The following is a 20,117-nucleotide window of genomic DNA, read 5'->3' on the forward strand; positions in this document are numbered from 1 at the left end:
ATGCAAATAGACAAATCTTTTTAAAGATTTAGACAGGAATAAACAAGGCACTGTAAACAAATGGCCCTAGTACTCCTCATGTGTGTTGGGTAAGAGTATAGTGATCGGAGTATTCTACCGTCCACCTGGACAAAATGGTCAGACAGATGATGAAATGCTAAGAGAAATCAGGGAGAAAGTCTGATACTTCAAGCATATCCAGCATAGCTCTCTGTTTCAACGGCAGGGGAGAAAGTCTGACACTTCAAGCACATCCAGCATAGCTCTCTGCTTCAACGGCAGGGGAGAAAGTCTTCAAGCATATCCAGCATAGCTCTCTGCTTCAATGGCAGGGGGAATAAAGAAAAGTGGATCTATATACAGACAACCAACAAGGATTGAATTACATAGTCTGGGTACACAAATAAGCATGGGTGTAGCTTGCTTATTGCGGCGGTTACTACATCTAACTAATTCTAGATATTTCACTTAGATGCAGCTCCAACACTGCTCTCTACATTAATGGTGGGGGTGAAAGGGAAATAGAACCAAAAGGTTACTAAGAGACAAGAGAAACAGATAAGTATGAAAAAAAAAAGTGCGAAACTTGCGGGGCAGACTGGATGGGCCGTTTGGTCTTCTTCTGCCGTCATTTCTATGTTTCTATGACAGAGCAGTGACCGAAGGTAACCTCGGATACGTGCTGCCTGAGTGTTTGTGAAATGGATTTTAGTGGGAGATGAAGTGTGATCTCCCTGCCTTTATGTTCACTGGCTTAGATTTACGAAATATATGATAATTATTTGTTGGATTATTTTACTTCGAGCATGGTAATACTGCTAAAGGTGCAATAGGGTTATTTTCATGCAAGTTCCTTTGTTGTTCACGGGTGTATGGAACAGAGTAAAACATCTGAGACAAAAATGCCCTCATTGGACTTTCGGGGCTCGCTTCCTAGACCGGGTAAGCAAACTTTTCAAACCGTGGACTCACGGTCTATCCATGCAGTTATTTGGATCCTACCTATCCCTCCAAATACTGCAAGTCACAAATACCTGGCAAATACCCAGACATTAAATAGATCCCATTCTACTGGTGCTGACAACAAGCAGTGGCTCTTTTCTGTTGATCAATAGCAGTTTATGGACTTCTCCCCCAAGAACTTATCCAAACCTTTTTTAAACCCAGCTACACTAACTGCACTAACCACATCCTCTGGCAACAAATTCCAGAGCTTAATTGTGCATTGAGTGAAAAAGAATTTTCTCCAATTCATTTTAAATGTGCTACTTGCTAACTCCATGGAGTGCCTCCTAGTCCTTGTATTATCTGAAAGAGTAAATAACCGTTTCACATTTACCCATTCAAGTCCTTTCATGATTTTGTAGCCTTCTATCATATCCCCCCTCAGTCGTCTCTTCTCCAAGGTGAACAGCCCTAACCTCTTTAGCCTTTTCTGATAAAGGGCATGGAATGTCTCCCCTATCATTTTTGGTCAGCCTTCTGACCAGGTGTCTTTATATTACATGAAAAACAGGATTCCTAGCTGAAACTCTGAAGTATAAAACTTCTGTTACCACAGCTGTTCGTCTGCCCATGCCCTGACCTGGATCTTTTATTACCTTTCCCAGGTTTGTAATGTTAATTACCCTACCACCGACACCTCCCTGCCCACCTCCTCCCCTTCGGCTGTGTTCCACCTACCATTGTCCCTCACCAAAGAGCTATAAAGGACTAGAAGTTGGGATCCCTATTTTAGCTAAAACTAGAGGCTGGAGACCAAGAGAGGAGACTGTGTTATGCTCCCTTGGCCACTTAGGGGCAGCAATGACGACTAAAATCCTCTAGCAACAATATACACACTAACAGGCCAATGCAATATTGTGCGCTCAGGCTAGCACACAGGGTAACCCATGGTTGGACGCTCGTCTATAAGACCTAATGCAATAAGAGGATCAGCGCGTCCAAACCAGCGCGTAGCTAATGGTGCTCATCACATGTAAATGCCATGTTGATAAGGCTATTAGCTAGTATCCCGATGTTAAAAATCACTGCACTCGATGCGCGCGTTTTAACCCTCAAACATTGATGCCAGCCCTGGAACTGGCTTTAAGCCTTGAGGCACCCCAAGCCCTGATACTGCTTTTCTGTGGTTTCTTCCACTTAACATAGTTGCAAAATTAAGTAGGAGGAAGCTTAGAAAGCAGTAACATGAAAAAAAAAAAAGTCTTGACAGCAGTCAGGTTACAGACACCGACGCTCAATTTACCAGCATCCATTTTCCTAACCCTTGGGTGTGCAAGTTAAGGAAACAGAGGCTTGTCAAACTGATTGTTTTCCTAACTCGTGCACAGCCATGTCTTCTGGGTGCCAATGGACACACTAGGCACCCACAATTTATTCCTAGCGTGTCCTTTTTAGCATGGCAGCTCAAGTTGAGACGCACATTTTTTACGCGTGCTTTACTGCTTCAAGCTGTAAGATGCAAGTCGCATGTAAGTCAAAGCGGGTAAACACATACGAGAGTAAATGAGAGCCAAGTTATATGCGGATTTACTATCTACGCAGCCTGTGTAACCTGTGCCATTCTGCACGCAATATTTGCATGCTAATAAGTTGCTTGTATTACCCGAGCCCCGGCGTCCTTTGAAGAACAGGAGTAGGAGTAGTAGCATCCGCCGCCACCACCAGAGAACTGAAGACCTCAGGGCTGCCATACAACTTGCGCTTCTCCGTAGCCAGGCACGGGACAGCAGCCTTCGCCCTCCAGCGATGCCACCAGCGGTAACGGGCGAGCGGTGCCTCGAGAAGGTGCCTTGAGGGGAAGGGGTAGGTAGAAAGAGGGTCGCGGGCTTCTTCCTGTGCCCCGAGAACGGACAGAGCAGCGCGTACCCTACCGCGTAAAGAAAAGCAACAACAGCGCGGCGAGAGAAAAGAGTTACACAACTGTAAGACAGAAAACGTGCTGTTAAACTAGGAATCCTTGGCCCGTCCCCTCAGATCACGAGACATCTAGATGCAAGACGTAGAGCTCTTGCATTCCCGCCCCTTTCAGATCAGGAGACTTATAGGAGCCCAATATTGCTGCATTCTTTTTTTGAATGGAAAGCCCCTGATTGCAACAAGAGATCTGGATGTAAAGCTGAAGAACATCATCATGGCATAAATCTGAAGCAGAAATGTGGATAAGTGCAAAATCTAAAAACCATACATGCGTACTCCTTACGACAGGGAAACATTCCAGTCTTAAAGGACAGGATTAAGCACCACTGGTTTCTGCAACATTTAAGAGAATAAAGGTTGAGTACTGGGTCACAATAAATGAGCCAGCGCGCTTTCTCCCCCCAGGGCTCCTGCGGTTAGGCAGATGAAACGGCCAGTGTGATCATTTCCTCCCAGGTTTATAGTAGGACAGCAGTTTGTTCCCACAGCAAAGTGAAAGTCTCCCTTTGAAAAGTTGCAGTATTTGGAGGGGCAGGTAGGATCCAAATAACTGCATGGTTAGACCGTGGGTCCGCGGTTTGTAAAGTTTGCTTACCCGGTCTAGGAAGCGAGCCCCGAAAATCCAATGAGGGCGTTTTTGTCTCAGACGTTTTACTCTGTTCCATACACCCGTGAACAACAAAGGAACTTGCATGAAAATAACCCTATTGCACCTTTAGCAGTATTACCATGCTCGAAGTAAAATAATCCAACAAATAATTATCATATATTTCGTAAATCTAAGCCGGTGAACATAAAGGCAGGGAGAGCACACTTTACCTCTCACTAAAGTGTATTTCACACTCAGGCGGCACGTATCCGAGGTTACCTTCGGTCACTGCTCTGAATCAATCTCCACGTTTCCGACTGCCGAGATACATTAGATGCTCTGGGAATGACTCTCCCGTCAAACGCGCCTGTGGTGCCAACGCCCGAAAGACATCCCACGTGAAACGAGAGAGCATCAGCAATCAAATTCTGGTTACCTGGCACATGCCTGGCTGTGATGGTCACATTCCAATGCAAGCACAGAAATACTAACTCCCTCAGCAATGCCGACACTTGTAAACATCTGGCAGACTGCCTGTTAATCACCTGAACCACCCTCAAGTTATCGCACCAAAAGACCGCTCTTATTCCTGAGCCTATTCCCCATATAACAATCATACTACTATGAGAAATAATTCTAAAAACGTGATATTCTTGGTGATACCCTCCGCCTCCCATGCCACTGGCCACTGCTCCACACACCAGTGCCCCTGAAAATAAATCCCAAAACCAAATGCCCCTGCCGCATCGGATGCGGCAGGGGCATTTGGCAGTTTGGCAGTTCCCGATTTGATACCTCCCCGTCCTGTATTATACAAACACCATTAAAAGACTCTAAAAAACCCTCCCAGACCCCCAGTTCGTCCTTTACATTATGCGTCAATCGGATAAAATGATGACCCGCCTTAACACCAACAGTCGTCACAGAGAGCCTACGAATGAAAGCTTGACCCATCGGAATCACCCGGCATGCAAAATTAAGCAAATCTATTAATGATTGCATCTGCCTTAGCTTCACCTTGGTCGCCCCGTACCAACTTCACTAACTCTCTCAACCTAACCACTTTGTCTAAAGGCAAACGCGACACCATGCCGCCCAAATCCAATTCAATACCCAAGAAAGTGAGTGTCATAGTCGGCCCTTCAGTTTTGTCTTGCGCAATGGGCACTCCTAATGAGCGTGTTACCTCCATAAAACCGTTCAACTGATCCTGACATATACCTGACTGACTAGGCCCCATGAACAAAAAATCATCTGGGGTAATGCAGCATGTTTACACACCCTGTATACTGCATCGTGGCCCATTGTATGAAAGTGCTGAAAGCTTCAAAGAATGTACAGGAAACCGCACAACCCATGGGCAAACAGCGATCAACAAAATAACTCCCCTCGAAAACAAAACCCAACAAGGGAAAACTTTCCAGGTGAATAGGTAACAACCGAAAAGCTGATTCTCTATCTGCCTTCGCTAGCAAAGCCCCTTTTCCCACTCCTCTCACTAAAGCAACTGCTGCATCAAATGACGCATACCGCACTATACAATCTCACCGCAGAATAAAATAGTTTACTGACAACCCCGCCGGATAAGATAGATTCAGAATCAACCGGAACTTGCCCGGGGCCTTATTTGGTATGACCGCAAGTGGAGACAAATGCATTTGTTCAAATGGCGGAGCAACAAATGGACCAACCACACGTCCCAACTGAATCTCTGCTCACAGTTTCTCCCTAGCAATATCTGCAAGTTGCGATGCTGACTTAGCGTTCCGCTCTAGACTCCCAAAACCAGGACCTTCATAAGGAATTTGAAAACCTACCCTAAAACCAACATACAGGAAACTTGCTCCCCTCGACACCCGGATAACACCGCAACCATTCCTTTAACCCAGATATAACCACCGGTGAATCTGCCTTTTGCCTCAAAACCTCAGTTTTCCACCTTTGAGTGGCTGTACCCTGTCCCTGTGTACACTTTGTGGCAGGATGCGTTCCTCCACATGTGGCACACGCACGCCAGATCTTGCACTCTGAGAAAAGACAGATGAGCTTATTGAATCGCCAGCAGACGTCTGACCTATCCAATAATGTCTTGTTCCCCGCTTCAAACTTCCTACCACTCCCTTGCCCTCGAAAGGAACCTCCTTTACCACTGCCAGTCCCCTAAGTGCCAGTGTTAACAGTCCCCCCTCCCCCAGCTCCCATGCTTTTAGCTGTGTTAACACCCTTATTGGTCATCTGTGGTAATCATAGGTGAATATCTTGAGTTCCCAATGACAAATCTATTCCCCACCATTTTATCACAGAACTTCTCATCGTCGTTGAGCCAAGCCAACCTTCATAATCCTTGAATGCTCCCAGTAAGCTGTCGGCATAAGACAGCAACGCACCATATTGTGTCGGATCGAAATGCCCTATCACCCTTGCCAATCTTAAGAAACCTCTCACCCAATTAACTACATTTTTGGAGACCTTAGGCCCCGAGCCCTCCCCTTTACCCTTCTTTTTGTCCTTTCTACCCTCAGTCTTCCTTCCAATAATTTGAAAATATTAACGTATTTACATTTCCGAATGCGCCGAGCGAGGCTCTTAGGAACTTCCTCCCACAACTCTGTTAAGGATGCCAATGCTGAATGTCCCAAATGCTGCCTAGGACCCTCCGCTAACACTGCGCGCTGACATGGCCCTGACACCCTGGAGCTAGATGACGATGAAGACGAACTCGAGGACGAACTACTGGACCTAGCTCTCTTTTTCCATCTCGCAAGCACACGAGATCCATGCTCAGATTCACGCTCTTTCTTGCCTGACCCCAAACCAGCCACGATGCTGCTCGAAGCCCCTGCTGGGTGCGCAGCCACAGGTGCCCCTCTTGGAAAGGAAACCTCCTCATTATGTGGGGACGCCGTGTCTCTCCATGCCTCCTGCTGTGAAGTCTCCGGGAATAAGGCAACCATTGTATTTGGAAGGGAAGATACACCCCTTTCCGCACCACCACCACCCCCCCCCAACTCCAGTCCTTTTCTGCCTCTCTCTTTGCGCCTTCCGCCATTAAGCGAAGATGTACCTGCAGGAGCCCTTGCTATGCTCTCCTCCCCATACCAACCTGGATGCCAAAAACCCGGTGGAAAATTACCTGCCCCTGCCTCGGCCCCATAATCCAATGGCCAACTGCTGACACCCCTCATACCCTAGTGTCCTTCCCCTCCCGACAAGGGGGCTAACCCGAAGCAGGTACCCACATAATGACCCAAAATATCTGCTATTAAATCAGCTTGTGTATTGCCCCTCACCCCATACTGCCCTGGCGCTCTACCTTCCCGGGTATGGACCGACTTACTCCTGCTGGCCACTGAAACACTGCTGTCCTACAAACGCCGCACCTCCTTTACTGATACCCTAGCTTGTGTTTTTTTCCTACCACCCGCACATATGGCCTTCTTACTCCTGCGCTGACCAGGGTGCAGCTCGAGGGCTAGACAACTCACCAGCACCTGGCACAGCCGCAGCGCTCTGTAAACCTTTGCTCTCTCTGCCTCTGGACGCTGCTTTCCCGCCGTGCACTGGAACCCCGAGAGGGCCCGGGGGGGTGTGGGCCGCTAGGAACCTTGCCGTGACTAAGCAGCACTGGATGCTGGGAAGGGGGGGGGGGGGGGAATAACCGGGTAGCTGGAGGACAAAAATTCACCTCCAGATTGATTTAAAGAAATTTCCTCCTCCAAGCCTGGAGAACTGGCACTCTGGGGGGATAAGCAAAGGGGGGAGGAGGTAGCAACGACCGGAGCGTCAGCAGACCCCAGGCCGCTCTCCCCCGAATCCGAAAATGGCAGGGGAGAAGGAACAAGCAGGGAGGTTGCCCACAGCTCGAGAGGGGGGGGGGGGGGAAATGAGGAGGGGATGCCGTTGGGAAGGCCGGCAGGGTGGGAACCAAAGCGCCGGAAGAACTCACCTGTGGGGGCCTGCAAGGAGCAACCGGAGCCTGACCAGCAGAAGCTTGTCTGCCCGACGGAGGACGGCCGACCGTCACGGCAGGAAGGGGAGGGGCTGCGCGATCTCGGAAGCGCTTCATACCGGGACCCAAGGGACAAAACTGCTGCCAAACTATTGAAAACTGCAAAAAAAATTTGCTGCGGAGCAAAAAGCAAGTACTGCTCTTCCTCTCGCTGCTGCGCACTGACTGATGCATGGAGCCGTGCCAAAACTACACTCCTGTGAGGTAACCAATGGCGAGGCAGCAATTTGAATTGTTACCATTGCCAGTTACCTCCCCCCACACCTCCTACCTGCTCCCTGCACTTGGCCCATGTTAATGGTGGTGGCGCGAGACCAGCTCACTCCGCCTTAACTTATCCTATTTCACCTTCTTCAAATCTTGGTTAAATGTCTAGATTTTCTTGTTATAAATGAACAGATGAAAAAAAAAGTTCAAATGTTATAGTTCAGGCATGGCCAACTCCAGTCCTTGAGAGCCAAAATCAGGCCAGGATTTCAGGATATCCACAATGAATATGTATGAATAGAGTTTCAATTGATGGAGGCTGGGCAGTCAGATCTCTCTCATGGATATTCATTGTGGATATCCTGAAATCCTGGCCTGTTTGTGGCGCTTGAGGACCAGATTTGGCCTTCCGTCATAGTCATTTGTAAACTAGAAGAGGTTACTGTGATCTTAGTTTTCAAACACCTCTAAAGAGACTTGTGCTGTCTTTATAATCAGTAATCAAGTCCAGACTACATTTATTCAAAATCACATTCTGCTGTGTAATGAACCCTTCATCTCCACATACGTGAGATTCTTTCAAAACTCGAAAGCCACTAGGGATCCTATGCACCTGACAATACTCTATAAGTGTGTCCGCATGTAATTTAGTCCAGATTTGTTGATAATACAAGCACTGTAACGCCGGCCACTGTTGTTCAGATGTCTGTTCCATAATATTGGAAAAAAGTGGAGGTTGATGCTGGGCACTCTAGGTCTGAACATCTGTAGCTGCTGTTGTCCCTCTGTGAGGGCCTGGAGTAGTTGCTCCATGTTAGTACATGCTCTGGTGCAGCAGAGACTTCTCTGTGTTTGGAGGAGCTGCTGTCCCGTTCAGGAACACAGCAGGGGGGGGGGGGGGGGGGGGGGGAGAAAGCCTTTCTTTCTTTCTGGAGTGAGGGAAAAGAAAAACCTGGTCTATCTGCCTCTAACTCACTAGTCTTCTCTGTCTGCCAAGGCAGGGATAGCTCCTTTGGCCTGCTGTACTTAAACTTTCAGGGCGATTGCAGTCAGGCCTAAAAATAGTTTATTTGTAGCATGGGTCTCTGGTCTGTGCTGGCATATAGATGAGATAGTCCCACTGCTGCCACCGAGTATGATACTGTGAATGTGACCCTTGGCTTAGGGCAGGTGCTGAAAGACAGAGGTCTGGACTCCAGATTTTTCTTTAGAAACATTTTTTTTTTTATTATTTACACAGTAAAACAAAAGCAAACAAAAACCTGCTTATTATCTCAGCAGCTTTAAATCCAAATGATGGCAGTCAAACAGAATGTCTTAGCATTTTTCCTGTTTCCTCCTTCGCTCCAGGGCTTGCTCTTTTATTCTCCTGCTTAGGGAACTGCCCAGGGTCCAGGATTTTCTTCTCTACTGATTCTTAAAGTGGACCAGGCAAGATACCTGGAGGTGGCCTCTTAAGGTGTTTTGAGGCCCTTTCCTGTATACTCCTTCACGGGGTACAAAATTCTGTGGAATTTGTTTTTTTCAGGCAGAGGAAAAAGAAAAAATATATGCATACACAATTAAAAAGGCATTCTGCACACATACATTAAAATAAATTAGAATAAAGTATCAAAGTATGTACAGTATGAACAATGTGCATACATTTTAGCCATTCTTAAGGCAGCAATTTTCAGGGTAAATGGCTTTGAAATTATCCTCAGTATGTGTTAGATTGCCAGGATTTTTCGATATTGTTAATTTTATTATATAGAAACATAGAAACATAGAAATGACGGCAGAAGAAGACCAAACGGCCCATCCAGTCTGCCCAGCAAGCCACGCGGTCCATCCACTTTTTTTTTTTTTATCTTCCCCCCCACCCCTTTTTTTCTCCCCCTCCCCCGTCACTATTGGCTTCCAGCACCCTCCGGCCCCAACTCCCCTCCACCCCCCCACCAATGCAGAGAGCAGCGCCGCATCCGCATCCCAATGAACATCCAGCTCAATCAGGGGTAGCAACCGCCGCAACAAACGGCCACACCCCTGCCCCATACCCTTACCCACCTCTGTTTTGCTTGTTTGTTTTTTGTTTTTTTGTTTTTGTTTTTTTGTTTTCGTTTTTTTTGGAGATGGCAGCCCTCCAACCCTCCGCTCCGCGAAGGTGGAACACAAACCACTGGCATCCCGCTCCGTGAATGCCTCTGTGGCTACTGCCGCTCCGTGCAGTGTTTTACCACCTCCTCTATATTTATGCCCACTAGACTTGATGGATCCACAGTGTTTATCCCACGCCCCTTTGAAGTCTTTCACAGTTTTAGACTTCACCACTTCCTCCGGAAGGGCATTCCAGGCATCCACCACCCTTTCCGTGAAGAAATACTTCCTGACATTGGTTCTTAGTCTTCCTCCCCGGAGCCTCAGCTCGTGACCTCTGGTTCTGCTGATTTTTTTCCGTCTGAAAAGGTTTGTCGTTGTCTTTGGATCATTAAAGTTTTTCAAGTATCTGAAAGTCTGAATCATATCACCCCTGCTCCTCCTTTCCTCCAGGGTGTACATATTTAGATTCTTCAATCTCTCCTCGTACGTCATCCGATGAAGATCCTCCATCTTCTTGGTTGCCCTTCTCTGTACCGCTTCCATCTTGTCTTTGTCTCTTTGTAGATACGGTCTCCAGAACTGAACACAGTACTCCAGGTGAGGCCTCACCAAGGACCTGTACAAGGGAATAATCACTTCCCTTTTCTTACTCGATATTCCTCTCTCTATGCAGCCCAGCATTCTTCTGGCTTTTGATATTGCCTTGTCACATTGTTTCGCAGACTTCATATCATTAGACACTATCACCCCAAGGTCCCTCTCCTGCTCCGTGCACATCAGCCTTTCCCCCCCCATCGAATACAGTTCATTCGGATTTCCACTCCCCATATGCATGACTTTGCACTTCTTGGCATTGAATCTCAGCTGCCATATCTTCGACCACTCTTCCAGTTTCCTTAAATCCCGTCTCATTCTCTCCACTCCTTCCGGCGTGTCCACTCTGTTGCAGATCTTAGTGTCATCTGCAAAAAGACAAACCTTACCTGCTATCCCGTCCGCAATGTCGCTCACGAAGATATTGAACAGGACCGGTCCCAAAACCGATCCTTGTGGTACACCACTTAAAACCGCTCTCTCTTCAGAGAAAGTTCCGTTTACCATCACACATTGTCTTCTGTCCGTCAACCAATTTGCAATCCAGGTCACCACCTCGGCCCTCACTCCTAAGCTTCTCGTTTTATTCACCAGTCTCCTGTGCGGAACCGTATCAAAAGCTTTGCTGAAATCCAAGTAGATGACATCGAGCGCTCTTCCTTGATCCAATTCCTTGGTTACCCAGTCAAAAAAGTCAATCAGATTTGTCTGACAGGATCTTCCCCTGGTGAATCCATGTTGCCTCTGGTCCATTAATTCTCCTGACTGTAGATAGTTCACTATTCTCTCTTTCAGCAGTGACTCCATTACTTTTCCCACCACCGAAGTGAGGCTAACCGGTCTGTAGTTGCCAGCCTCCTCCCTGTTCCCACTCTTGTGAAGCGGGACCACCACCGCTCTTCTCCAATCTCTTGGTACCACTCCTGTTTCTAGGGATCTATTGAACAGGTCACACAGCGGACCCGCCAGAACATCTCTGAGCTCCCTCAGTATCCTTGGATGAATCCCATCAGGCCCCATAGCTTTGTCCACTTTCAGATTCTTTAGCTCTTCCCATACATTTTCTACTGTAAAAGGATTTTCATCTATTCCACTTCCCTCCAGTTTCTTGTGTAAAGATGGTCCTTCTCCAGGGTCTTCTTTAGTGAACACAGAGCTGAAGTATTCGTTTAATATTTCTGCCATTTCTTCATCTCTCTCCACACATTGATCATTACCACCTTTCAATTTCACTATACCACTTTGGACCTTTCTCTTTTCGCTGATGTATCTGAAAAATGTTTTGTCACCATTTTTTATCTCCTTGGCAATCCTCTCTTCCGCTTGACTTTTTGCCAACTTGATTAATTTCTTCGTCTCCCTCAGTTGAAACAAATATTCTTTGTGCTCCTCCCTTTGGGATCTTTTGTATTTTTTGAATGCTGTTCTTTTAGCTTTAATTTTGTCAGCCACCTCCTTTGAGAACCAGATAGGTTTCAATTTTCTTTAGCTTTTCTTTACATTTCTAACATACAGCTCGATACAGTAACATTCAGTTGAAGTTTTCTCGTCTGTAACGAGCTCCCTGCGCACAATTCGGACGCGTAAGGCAAATCAACGATACAGTTTCCAGTTTCGCGCGTCCGTAGCGCTTCTTAAAACAGACGCGTAACCCTTCCCGCACCCGGCATGTAAATGAACGAATTAGCTGTATAATGAAGGAATTAGCTATTCCCCTCCGATACCGTAACGCGCGCTCAAGTTATCTCATTAGTAACGCACTGTTTTGCCGCGGCCGTAACGTGTTAGTTTACCGCCTCCCCCTAGTAGGAGTTAGGACTGTGAGTCTAGTAACAAATCCATCGACACCGCTTAAGACACTCAAAAACAATAAAACACAATTAAAAAAAAAAGCGATACAGAGATGATCGAGAAAATGTAATGATGTGGGACACATAAAACCTGTCAGAAGAAAAAAAAAATTTTAAATACCTGTCTGAGGGCCGCGTCGGTCCAGGCTGCCGGCGGGATCCGGGGGGCCGGTGGTCGCGTGTTAAATCTAGGCCGCGGGCGGGTGGGCGCCTGTTCCAGGCGGCGGCGGCAGCGGCGGCGGGGGGACACGCGTTAGTTCGAGACGGCCGGCGGGTGGTCGCGTGTTAAATCTAGGCCGGGTCGCACAGGCGCGCATTCATCCAGGCGGAGGAGCCGGCGGTGAAAAGCCGCCGGCTCCTCCGCCTGGATGAATGAATGCGCGCCTGTGCGACCCCTGCGTTTCGGCGCTCAAGGCAGTCACATGCCGTGACGTCACGCCTTGAGCGCCGAAACGCAGGGGTCGCACAGGCGCGCATTCATTCATCCAGGCGGAGGAGCCGGTGGCGAAAGCAGCCGGCTCCTCCGCCTGGATGAATGAATTCATTCACTGCCGGTGGGGGTTGCCTCTCCGGCAGCCCCCACCGGCAGTGAATGAATGAATGCGCGCCTGTGCGACCCCTGCGTTTCGGCGCTCAAGGCGTGACGTCACGGCACGTGACTGCCTTGAGCGCCGAAACGCAGGGGTCGCACAGGCGCGCATTCATTCATCCAGGCGGAGGAGCCGGTGGCGAAAGCAGCCGGCTCCTCCGCCTGGATGAATGAATTCATTCACTGCCGGTGGGGGTTGCCTCTCCGGCAGCCCCCACCGGCAGTGAATGAATGAATGCGCGCCTGTGCGACCCCTGCGTTTCGGCGCTCAAGGCGTGACGTCACGGCATGTGACTGCCTTGAGCGCCGAAACGCAGGGGTCGCACAGGCGCGCATTCATTCATCCAGGCGGAGGAGCCGGTGGCGAAAGCAGCCGGCTCCTCCGCCTGGATGAATGAATTCATTCACTGCCGGTGGGGGTTGCCTCTCCGGCAGCCCCCACCGGCAGTGAATGAATGCGCGCCTGTGACGTCACGCCTTGAGCGCCGAAACGCAGGGGTCGCACAGGCGCGCATTCATTCATCCAGGCGGAGGAGCCGGTGGCGAAAGCAGCCGGCTCCTCCGCCTGGATGAATGAATTCATTCACTGCCGGTGGGGGTTGCCTCTCCGGCAGCCCCCACCGGCAGTGAATGAATGAATGTGCGCCTGTGCGGACCCGGCCTAGATTTAACACGCGACCACCCGCCGCCCGCCGGCCGTCTCGAACAAACGCGTGTCCCCCCGCCGCCGCGCCCACCCGCCCGCGGCTTAGATTTAACACGCGACCACCGGCCCCCCGGATCCCGCCGGCCACCTGGACCCACGCGGCCCTCCGACAGGTATTTACAAATTTTGATTTTTACACTTCCTGGTACCTGTCATTTCAAATGTCATTTGAAATGACAGGTACCAGCGCACCCAGGTTACTGTATAGGCGCTGTATTAAGCGCCTATACAGTAAAATGGGTTACGCGGCCATAACCCTTCCCTACCGCTTTAAAGCCGCGGCATGCATTTGCATGCGATTAGAGGAGAGTATCGGGGAGTTAGTGAAGAGAACTGTGCGTGCGGGGAGGAAGGGTGCGCCTGACACTACCGCACTGTTTTTACCGCGGCCTTACTGGATCGAGCCGATATAGAGCAGTTGCCTTGGTGATTGCTCCTTTTAGATTGGTCCACTGCTGATCCACATCTCTTTCATTCTCCCATCCTTTTAGTTCTTCCTCCAGGTACTTCCCCATTTCCTCAAAGTCTGTGTTTTTGAACTGTAAAACTCGGGTCTTTGTGGTTCTTTTCCCTATTCTTTTAGTGATATTAAACCATATCGTTTGATGATCACTGGTGCTGAGGTGGGTGCCCACCTGGACATCGGAGACATTATCTCCATTAGTGAGCACTAAGTCGAGTATAGCTCCTTCTCTCGTGGGTTCCAACACCATTTGTTTGAACAAAGTTACTTGCATGGCATCCACTATCGCTCTACTATTTTTAGTTTCTGCAGATGGGATTTTCCAGTCTACATCTGGCATATTAAAGTCACCCACGATCACCACTTCTCCCTTCTTACCTATCTTATGGATGTCTTCAACCAGATCTCTGTCCAGCTCTTCCTTTTGGTTTGGAGGCCTGTAAACCACTCCAATATAAATGGATGCTCCGTCATCTTTTTTTAGGTCGACCCATAGTGCTTCTTCCTTGCCCCAACTTCCTTGCAGCTCAGATGCTTGGATGTTGTTTCTGACATAAAGAGCCACACCTCCCCCTTTTCTATCCACTCTGTCCTTCCTTAACAAGTTATAGCCTGGTATTGTTGTATCCCATTCATGAGATTCTGTGAACCATGTCTCTGTGATAGCAACAATGTCCAATTCTGCCTCTGTCATTAGGGCCTGTAGATCTGGGATTTTATTTCCCAAACTATGAGCATTTGTGGTCATAGCCTTCCAGGTACTCTCTTTAAGGTTATTGCTTTTCCTGGACTCCTTATGAGACTTTAGTTGAGATTTGTTATTCCCTTCACTCTTTCCTTTTGCAGTTGTGCCACTGTTGACAGAGTTATCCATCTCAATTAGATTTTTCTTTTGGTTATGGAACTTGATATTCTGCATGCATTGTGTTTTTTTTCTCTTTTCTGGTAACACTTCAATGTTTTTCTCAAGAACTTCATTAGTTTTTAATATAGAGAAGGCTTTTTGTTCTTTTATATTATATTTGAACAAATTGAGACACACAAAGGTAAAATGGTTCCCAGTTACATTTGAGTTTATGAAAGTTCTCTTTTAATAGTTTTCCTGTATACTTGTGTTAATGTATTCTGCCTTGAGACGACTGTTTTAATGTATTTCCGCCCTGGAGGCGACTGTTCAGTTCCTTGTAAACCGGTGCGATATGTATTCTTTACAGGAACATCGGTATATAAAAATAAAAAATAATAATAATAATAATATAATTTGCTTAGGGTCACACACAATCTGTTACAGATGGGAAATAGAATCCAGAAATTCCCGAGTATGGTTTAGGCTCATAGTTCAAACACAACAAAAGGACACTGTATAGTATTTCTAATACTGTAACAGATTTTCAGCCTAAATTAGAAATACTATACAGTGTCCTTTTGTTGTGTTTGGATTACTATTAAGAGGACTGTGCTTTTTGGGTTCTTTATTTGTTGTGTTAGGCTCATAGTTGCCATACCAATATGCACAAAAGAGTTCAGTTGCATACACATGTACATACAGATGCCTTTATTGAAGAATTAGAAACAACTATATCTTTACAGTCAGCAGTGGATTTATACTTGTCTCCCTCACTGTTCCCACCCTTCCACAAGATGGGATGGCACATTAGCTGATGATATAAATCAAGTGACTCACACAACAAGATGACTGCCCATACTCAAGGTGCGGTCTCACCATGGGCGATACAGAGGCATTATGACATTTTCCGTTTTATTCACCATTTCCTTCCTAATAATTCTTAACATTGTTTGCTTTTTTGACTGCTGCAGGACACTGAGCTGATGATTTCAATGTATTATCTACTATGATGCCTAGATCTTTTTCCTGGATGGTAGCTCCTAATATGGAACCTAACATCGTGTAACTACAGCAAGGGTTTATTTTCCCTATATGCAACACGTTGCACTTGTCTACATTAAATTTCATCTGCCATTTGGATGCCCAATCTGCCAGTCTCGCAAGGTCCTCCTGCAATTTATCACAATCCACTTGTGATTTAACTACTCTGAATAATTTTCTATTGTCTGCAAATTTGATAACCTCACTTGTCATATTCCTTTCCAGATCATTTATAAATCTATTGAAAAGCATCAGTCCAAGTACAGATCCCAGAGGCTCTCCACTGTTTATCTTTACCACTGAGAATATTGACCAAATAATCCTGTTTCCTGTCTTTTAACCAGTTTGTAATCTACGAAAAGGACCTCGCCTCCTATCCCATGACTTTTTAGTTTTCTTAGAAGCCTCTCATGAGAGACTTTGTCAAACGCTTTCTGAAAATCCAAATACACCACATCTACCAGCTCACCTTTATCCACGTTCAAAAATATGAAGCAGATTTGAGAGGCAACTTCCCTTGAGTAACTCCATGCTGACTGTGTTCCATTAAGCCATGTCTTTCTATATGCTCTGTGATTTGATCTTTAGGATAGTTTCCACTATTTTTCCCAGCACTGAAGTCAGGCTCACTGGTCTATAGTTTACCTGAACACCCCTGGAGCCCTTTTTAAATATTGGGGTTACATTGGCCACCCTCCAGTCTTCAGGTACAATGAATGATTTTAATGATAGGTTACAAATTTTAACTAATAGTACTGAAATTTCATTTTTTAGTTCCTTCAGAACCCTGGGATGCATACCATCCGGTCCAGGGTATTTACCACTCTATAGTTTGGCAACCTGGCGTACTACATCTTCCAGGTTCACAGTGATTTCGTTCAGTTCATCTGACTCATCACCCTTGAAAACCATCTCCAGAACTGGTATCTGCCCAACATCCTCATTAGTAAACACAGAAGCAAAGAATTAATTTAATCTTTCTGCAATGGCCTTATCTTCCCTAAGAGCCCCTTTAACCCCCTCCATCATCTAACAGTCCATCCGACTCCCTCACAGGTTTCTTGCTTCTGATATTTTAAAAGGTTTTTATTATGAGTTTTTGCCTCTACTGCCTCTCTTAGCCTGCCTTATCAATGTTTTATACTTAACTTGACAATGCTTATGCTTTTTCCTATTTTCTTCAGATGGATCCTTCTTCCAATTTTTGAAGGATTTTTTTGGCTAAAATAGCTTCTTTCACCTCACCTTTTAACCATGACTGTAATCATTTTGCCTTCCTTCCACCTTTCTTAATGCGTGGAATACATCTGGACTCCACATCTAAGATTGTTTAAAAATACAATGCCATGCCTGTTGAACACTTAACCTTTGAAGTTCACCTTTCAGTTTTTTTCTATTTTCCTTATTTTATCAAAGTTTCCCTTTTGAAAATTTAGTGTTAGAGCTGTATATTTAGTTATTTGTCCCCCTTCCAGTCATTAGTTCAAATTTGATCACGTTATGATCACTATTGGCAAGTGGCCCCATCTCCATTACCTCTCTCACCAAATCTTGCGTTCCACAAAGAATTAAATCTAAAATAGCTCCCTTTCTCCTTGGATCCTGAACCAATTGCTCCATGAAGCAGTCATTTATTCCATCCAGGAACTTTATATCTCTTGCATGTCCTAATGTTACATTTACCCAGTCAATATTGGGATAATTGAAATCTCCCATTATTACTGCACTGCCAAATTGGTTAGCTTCCCTGATTTCTCTTAGCATTTCATCATCTGTCTGACCATTTTGTCTAGGTGGATGGTACTATACTCCTATCACTACACTCTTACCCAATACACATGGGATTTCTACCCATATAGATTCTACTGAGCATTTAGTCTCTTGTATGATCTTTATCCTGTTGGACTCTATACCCTCCCAGACATAAAGTGCCATACCCTCACCAAGTTGATCCTCCCTATCATTGCGATATAATTTGAAATCTGATATAGCACTGTCCCATTGGTTATCCTCCTTCATTAAGTCTCTGTGATGCCAATTATGTCAATCTCGTCATTTACTGCTATACACTAACTCTCCCATCTTACTTCTTCGAGTTCTGGCATTGGCATATAGACATTTCAAAGTGTATTTTTTGTTTGTATTAAGAACCTGCTTTTCAGTTGATAGGGATAATTTGGAAATCTTTAGCTCAGGTGATTTTTTTATGTATAGGCACATGGACTATGTTTCCTTTTATTGGAACCTCTCTGTTGGGATGCCCTAACTCTCCTGTTTCATTAGTATCCTTCAAGGATACATCCTCCGAACCATGCACTGCTGAGTGACTGTTGGCTTTCCCCCTTTTTCCAGTTTAAAAGCTGCTCTATCTCCTTTTTAAAAAAGTTAGTGCCAGCAGCCTGGTTCCACTCTGGTTAAGGTGGAGCCCATCCTTTCAGAAAAGTCTCCCCATGTCCCCAAAAGGTTCCCCAATTCCTTACAAAACTTAATCCCTCTTCCCTACACCATAGTCTCATCCACACATTGAGACTCCGGAACTCTGCCTGCCTCTGGGGACCTGCATGTGGAACAGGGAGCATTTCAGAGAATGCCACCCTGGAGGTTCTGGATTTCAGCTTTCTAACTAAAATCCTAAATTTGGCTTCCAGAACCTCTCTCCCCCAAATGTCCCTATGTCGTTGGTGCCCACATGTACCACGACACCTGTCTCCTCCCCAGCACTGTCTATAATCCTATCTAGGTGACGAGAGAGATCTGCCATCTTCGCACCAGGAAGGCAAGTTACCCGCAATCCTCACATCCACCAGCCACCCAGCTATCTACATTTCAAATAATCGAATCACCAACTATGTGGCCGATGCAATACAGTGTGCTTAGCCGAGCGCACTTTATAACCGGCAGTCGGACGCGGGTTGAATAGGGGCTAATGAATTCCCTAATGCAATAAGGGGATTAGCGCCTACTCAACGCGGGTCCGACACAGAGTGAATCCAATAGCGCTAATCACATGCAAATGCATGTGACTGAGAATATTAGCATTCACTCCAGATGCAAAAAAAAAAAAAAAATGTGCATCTAGAACGCACATCTAGCGCTCAGTAATTAATGAGCACTCCTTAAGCCAGTACAGAAAAGCAGAAAAAAAACTGCTTTTCTGTACTGCCTCCTACTTAATATCGTTGTGATATTAAGTAAGAGGGAAAGCGAAACTAAATAAAGTTTAAAAACAGAGGAAAAAAAAAACACTGGCAGTCAGGTGCAGGAAGCAGACGCTTGAATGACGAGCTTCTGTTTCCTGAACCACTTGGCTGTGCGGCAGTTTTCCTAACCAGCAGACTGCTGACGCTGATTGGGTTTGCATTAGCAAGGAGGCGCTATTGGCGCGCAAGCAACCCAAGCGCCTCCTTACTAACGTGACCCCCTAATTTAAATATTCCATGGCGCCCCCCTTGGGGGAGCTTGGGGCATGTTAAGAAAGCGGGCACTGACTGTTCAGCGCCCGCTTTCTATGCAAATTTATTGCATCAGCCCCCCATGATGGCCAACCTAACCCTTCCCTCCTGGGCAGCAGCCCTGGGAGACTTGTCTCCAACAATGGCCAATCCAAGTCACAAGTATCTGCCAGATACCCAAACATTAAATAGATCCCATGCCACTGGTCCTGGCAAAAACCAGTGGCTCTTCCCTATTAATTAATAGCAGTTTATGGACTTCTCCCCCAGGAACTTATCCAAACCTTTTTTAAACCCAGCTACACTAAGCCTTAATCACATCCTCTGGCAACAAATTCCAGAGCTTAATTGTACATTGAGTGAAAAAGAATTTTCTCTGATTCATTTTACATGTGCTATTTGCTAACTTCATGGAGTGCCTCCTAGTCCTTGTAATTATCTGAAAGAGTATATAACCATTTCACATTTACTCATCCTTTCATGATTTTGCAGCCCTCTTATCTCTCCTCAACAGTCTCCAAGCTGAACAGCCCTAACCTCTTTAGCCTTTTCTCATAGGGGAAACGTTCCACCCACTTTATTATTCTGGTCAGCCATCTGACCAGGTGTCTTTATATTACATGAAAAACAGGATTCCAAGTTGAAACTCTGAAGTATAAAACCTCTGTTACCACAGCTGTTTGTCTGCCCATACCCCTGACCTGGATCTTTTACCACCACCTTTCCCAGGCTTGCAATGCTAATTACCCTACCACCGACACCTCCTTGC

At 46.3% G+C, this 20,117-nt stretch overlaps 1 protein-coding gene across 3 annotated transcripts in view; it reads right to left on the minus strand.

Annotated features, from left to right (window-relative positions):
- The window catches only part of LOC115087674 (carcinoembryonic antigen-related cell adhesion molecule 6-like), an 89,555-nt gene that overhangs the window by 67,881 nt on the left and 1,557 nt on the right, over positions 1 to 20,117 (minus strand). Inside the window, exon 1 of one of the 3 annotated variants that reach the window (XM_029595152.1) lies at positions 3,518 to 3,660. The exons of 1 other annotated variant lie outside the window; for it this stretch is intronic. In XM_029595152.1, the coding sequence (XP_029451012.1) occupies positions 3,518 to 3,587 (70 nt within the window). In that variant the 5' untranslated portion in view covers positions 3,588 to 3,660. Of the gene's footprint in view, positions 1 to 2,608; positions 2,976 to 3,517; positions 3,661 to 20,117 lie in introns of those variants that run through there. One more of the 3 variants, XM_029595134.1, reaches the window with a different exon arrangement.

Source organism: Rhinatrema bivittatum, chromosome 1 (genome assembly GCF_901001135.1).
Source record: "Rhinatrema bivittatum chromosome 1, aRhiBiv1.1, whole genome shotgun sequence".
NCBI classification, from domain to species: domain Eukaryota; kingdom Metazoa; phylum Chordata; class Amphibia; order Gymnophiona; family Rhinatrematidae; genus Rhinatrema; species Rhinatrema bivittatum.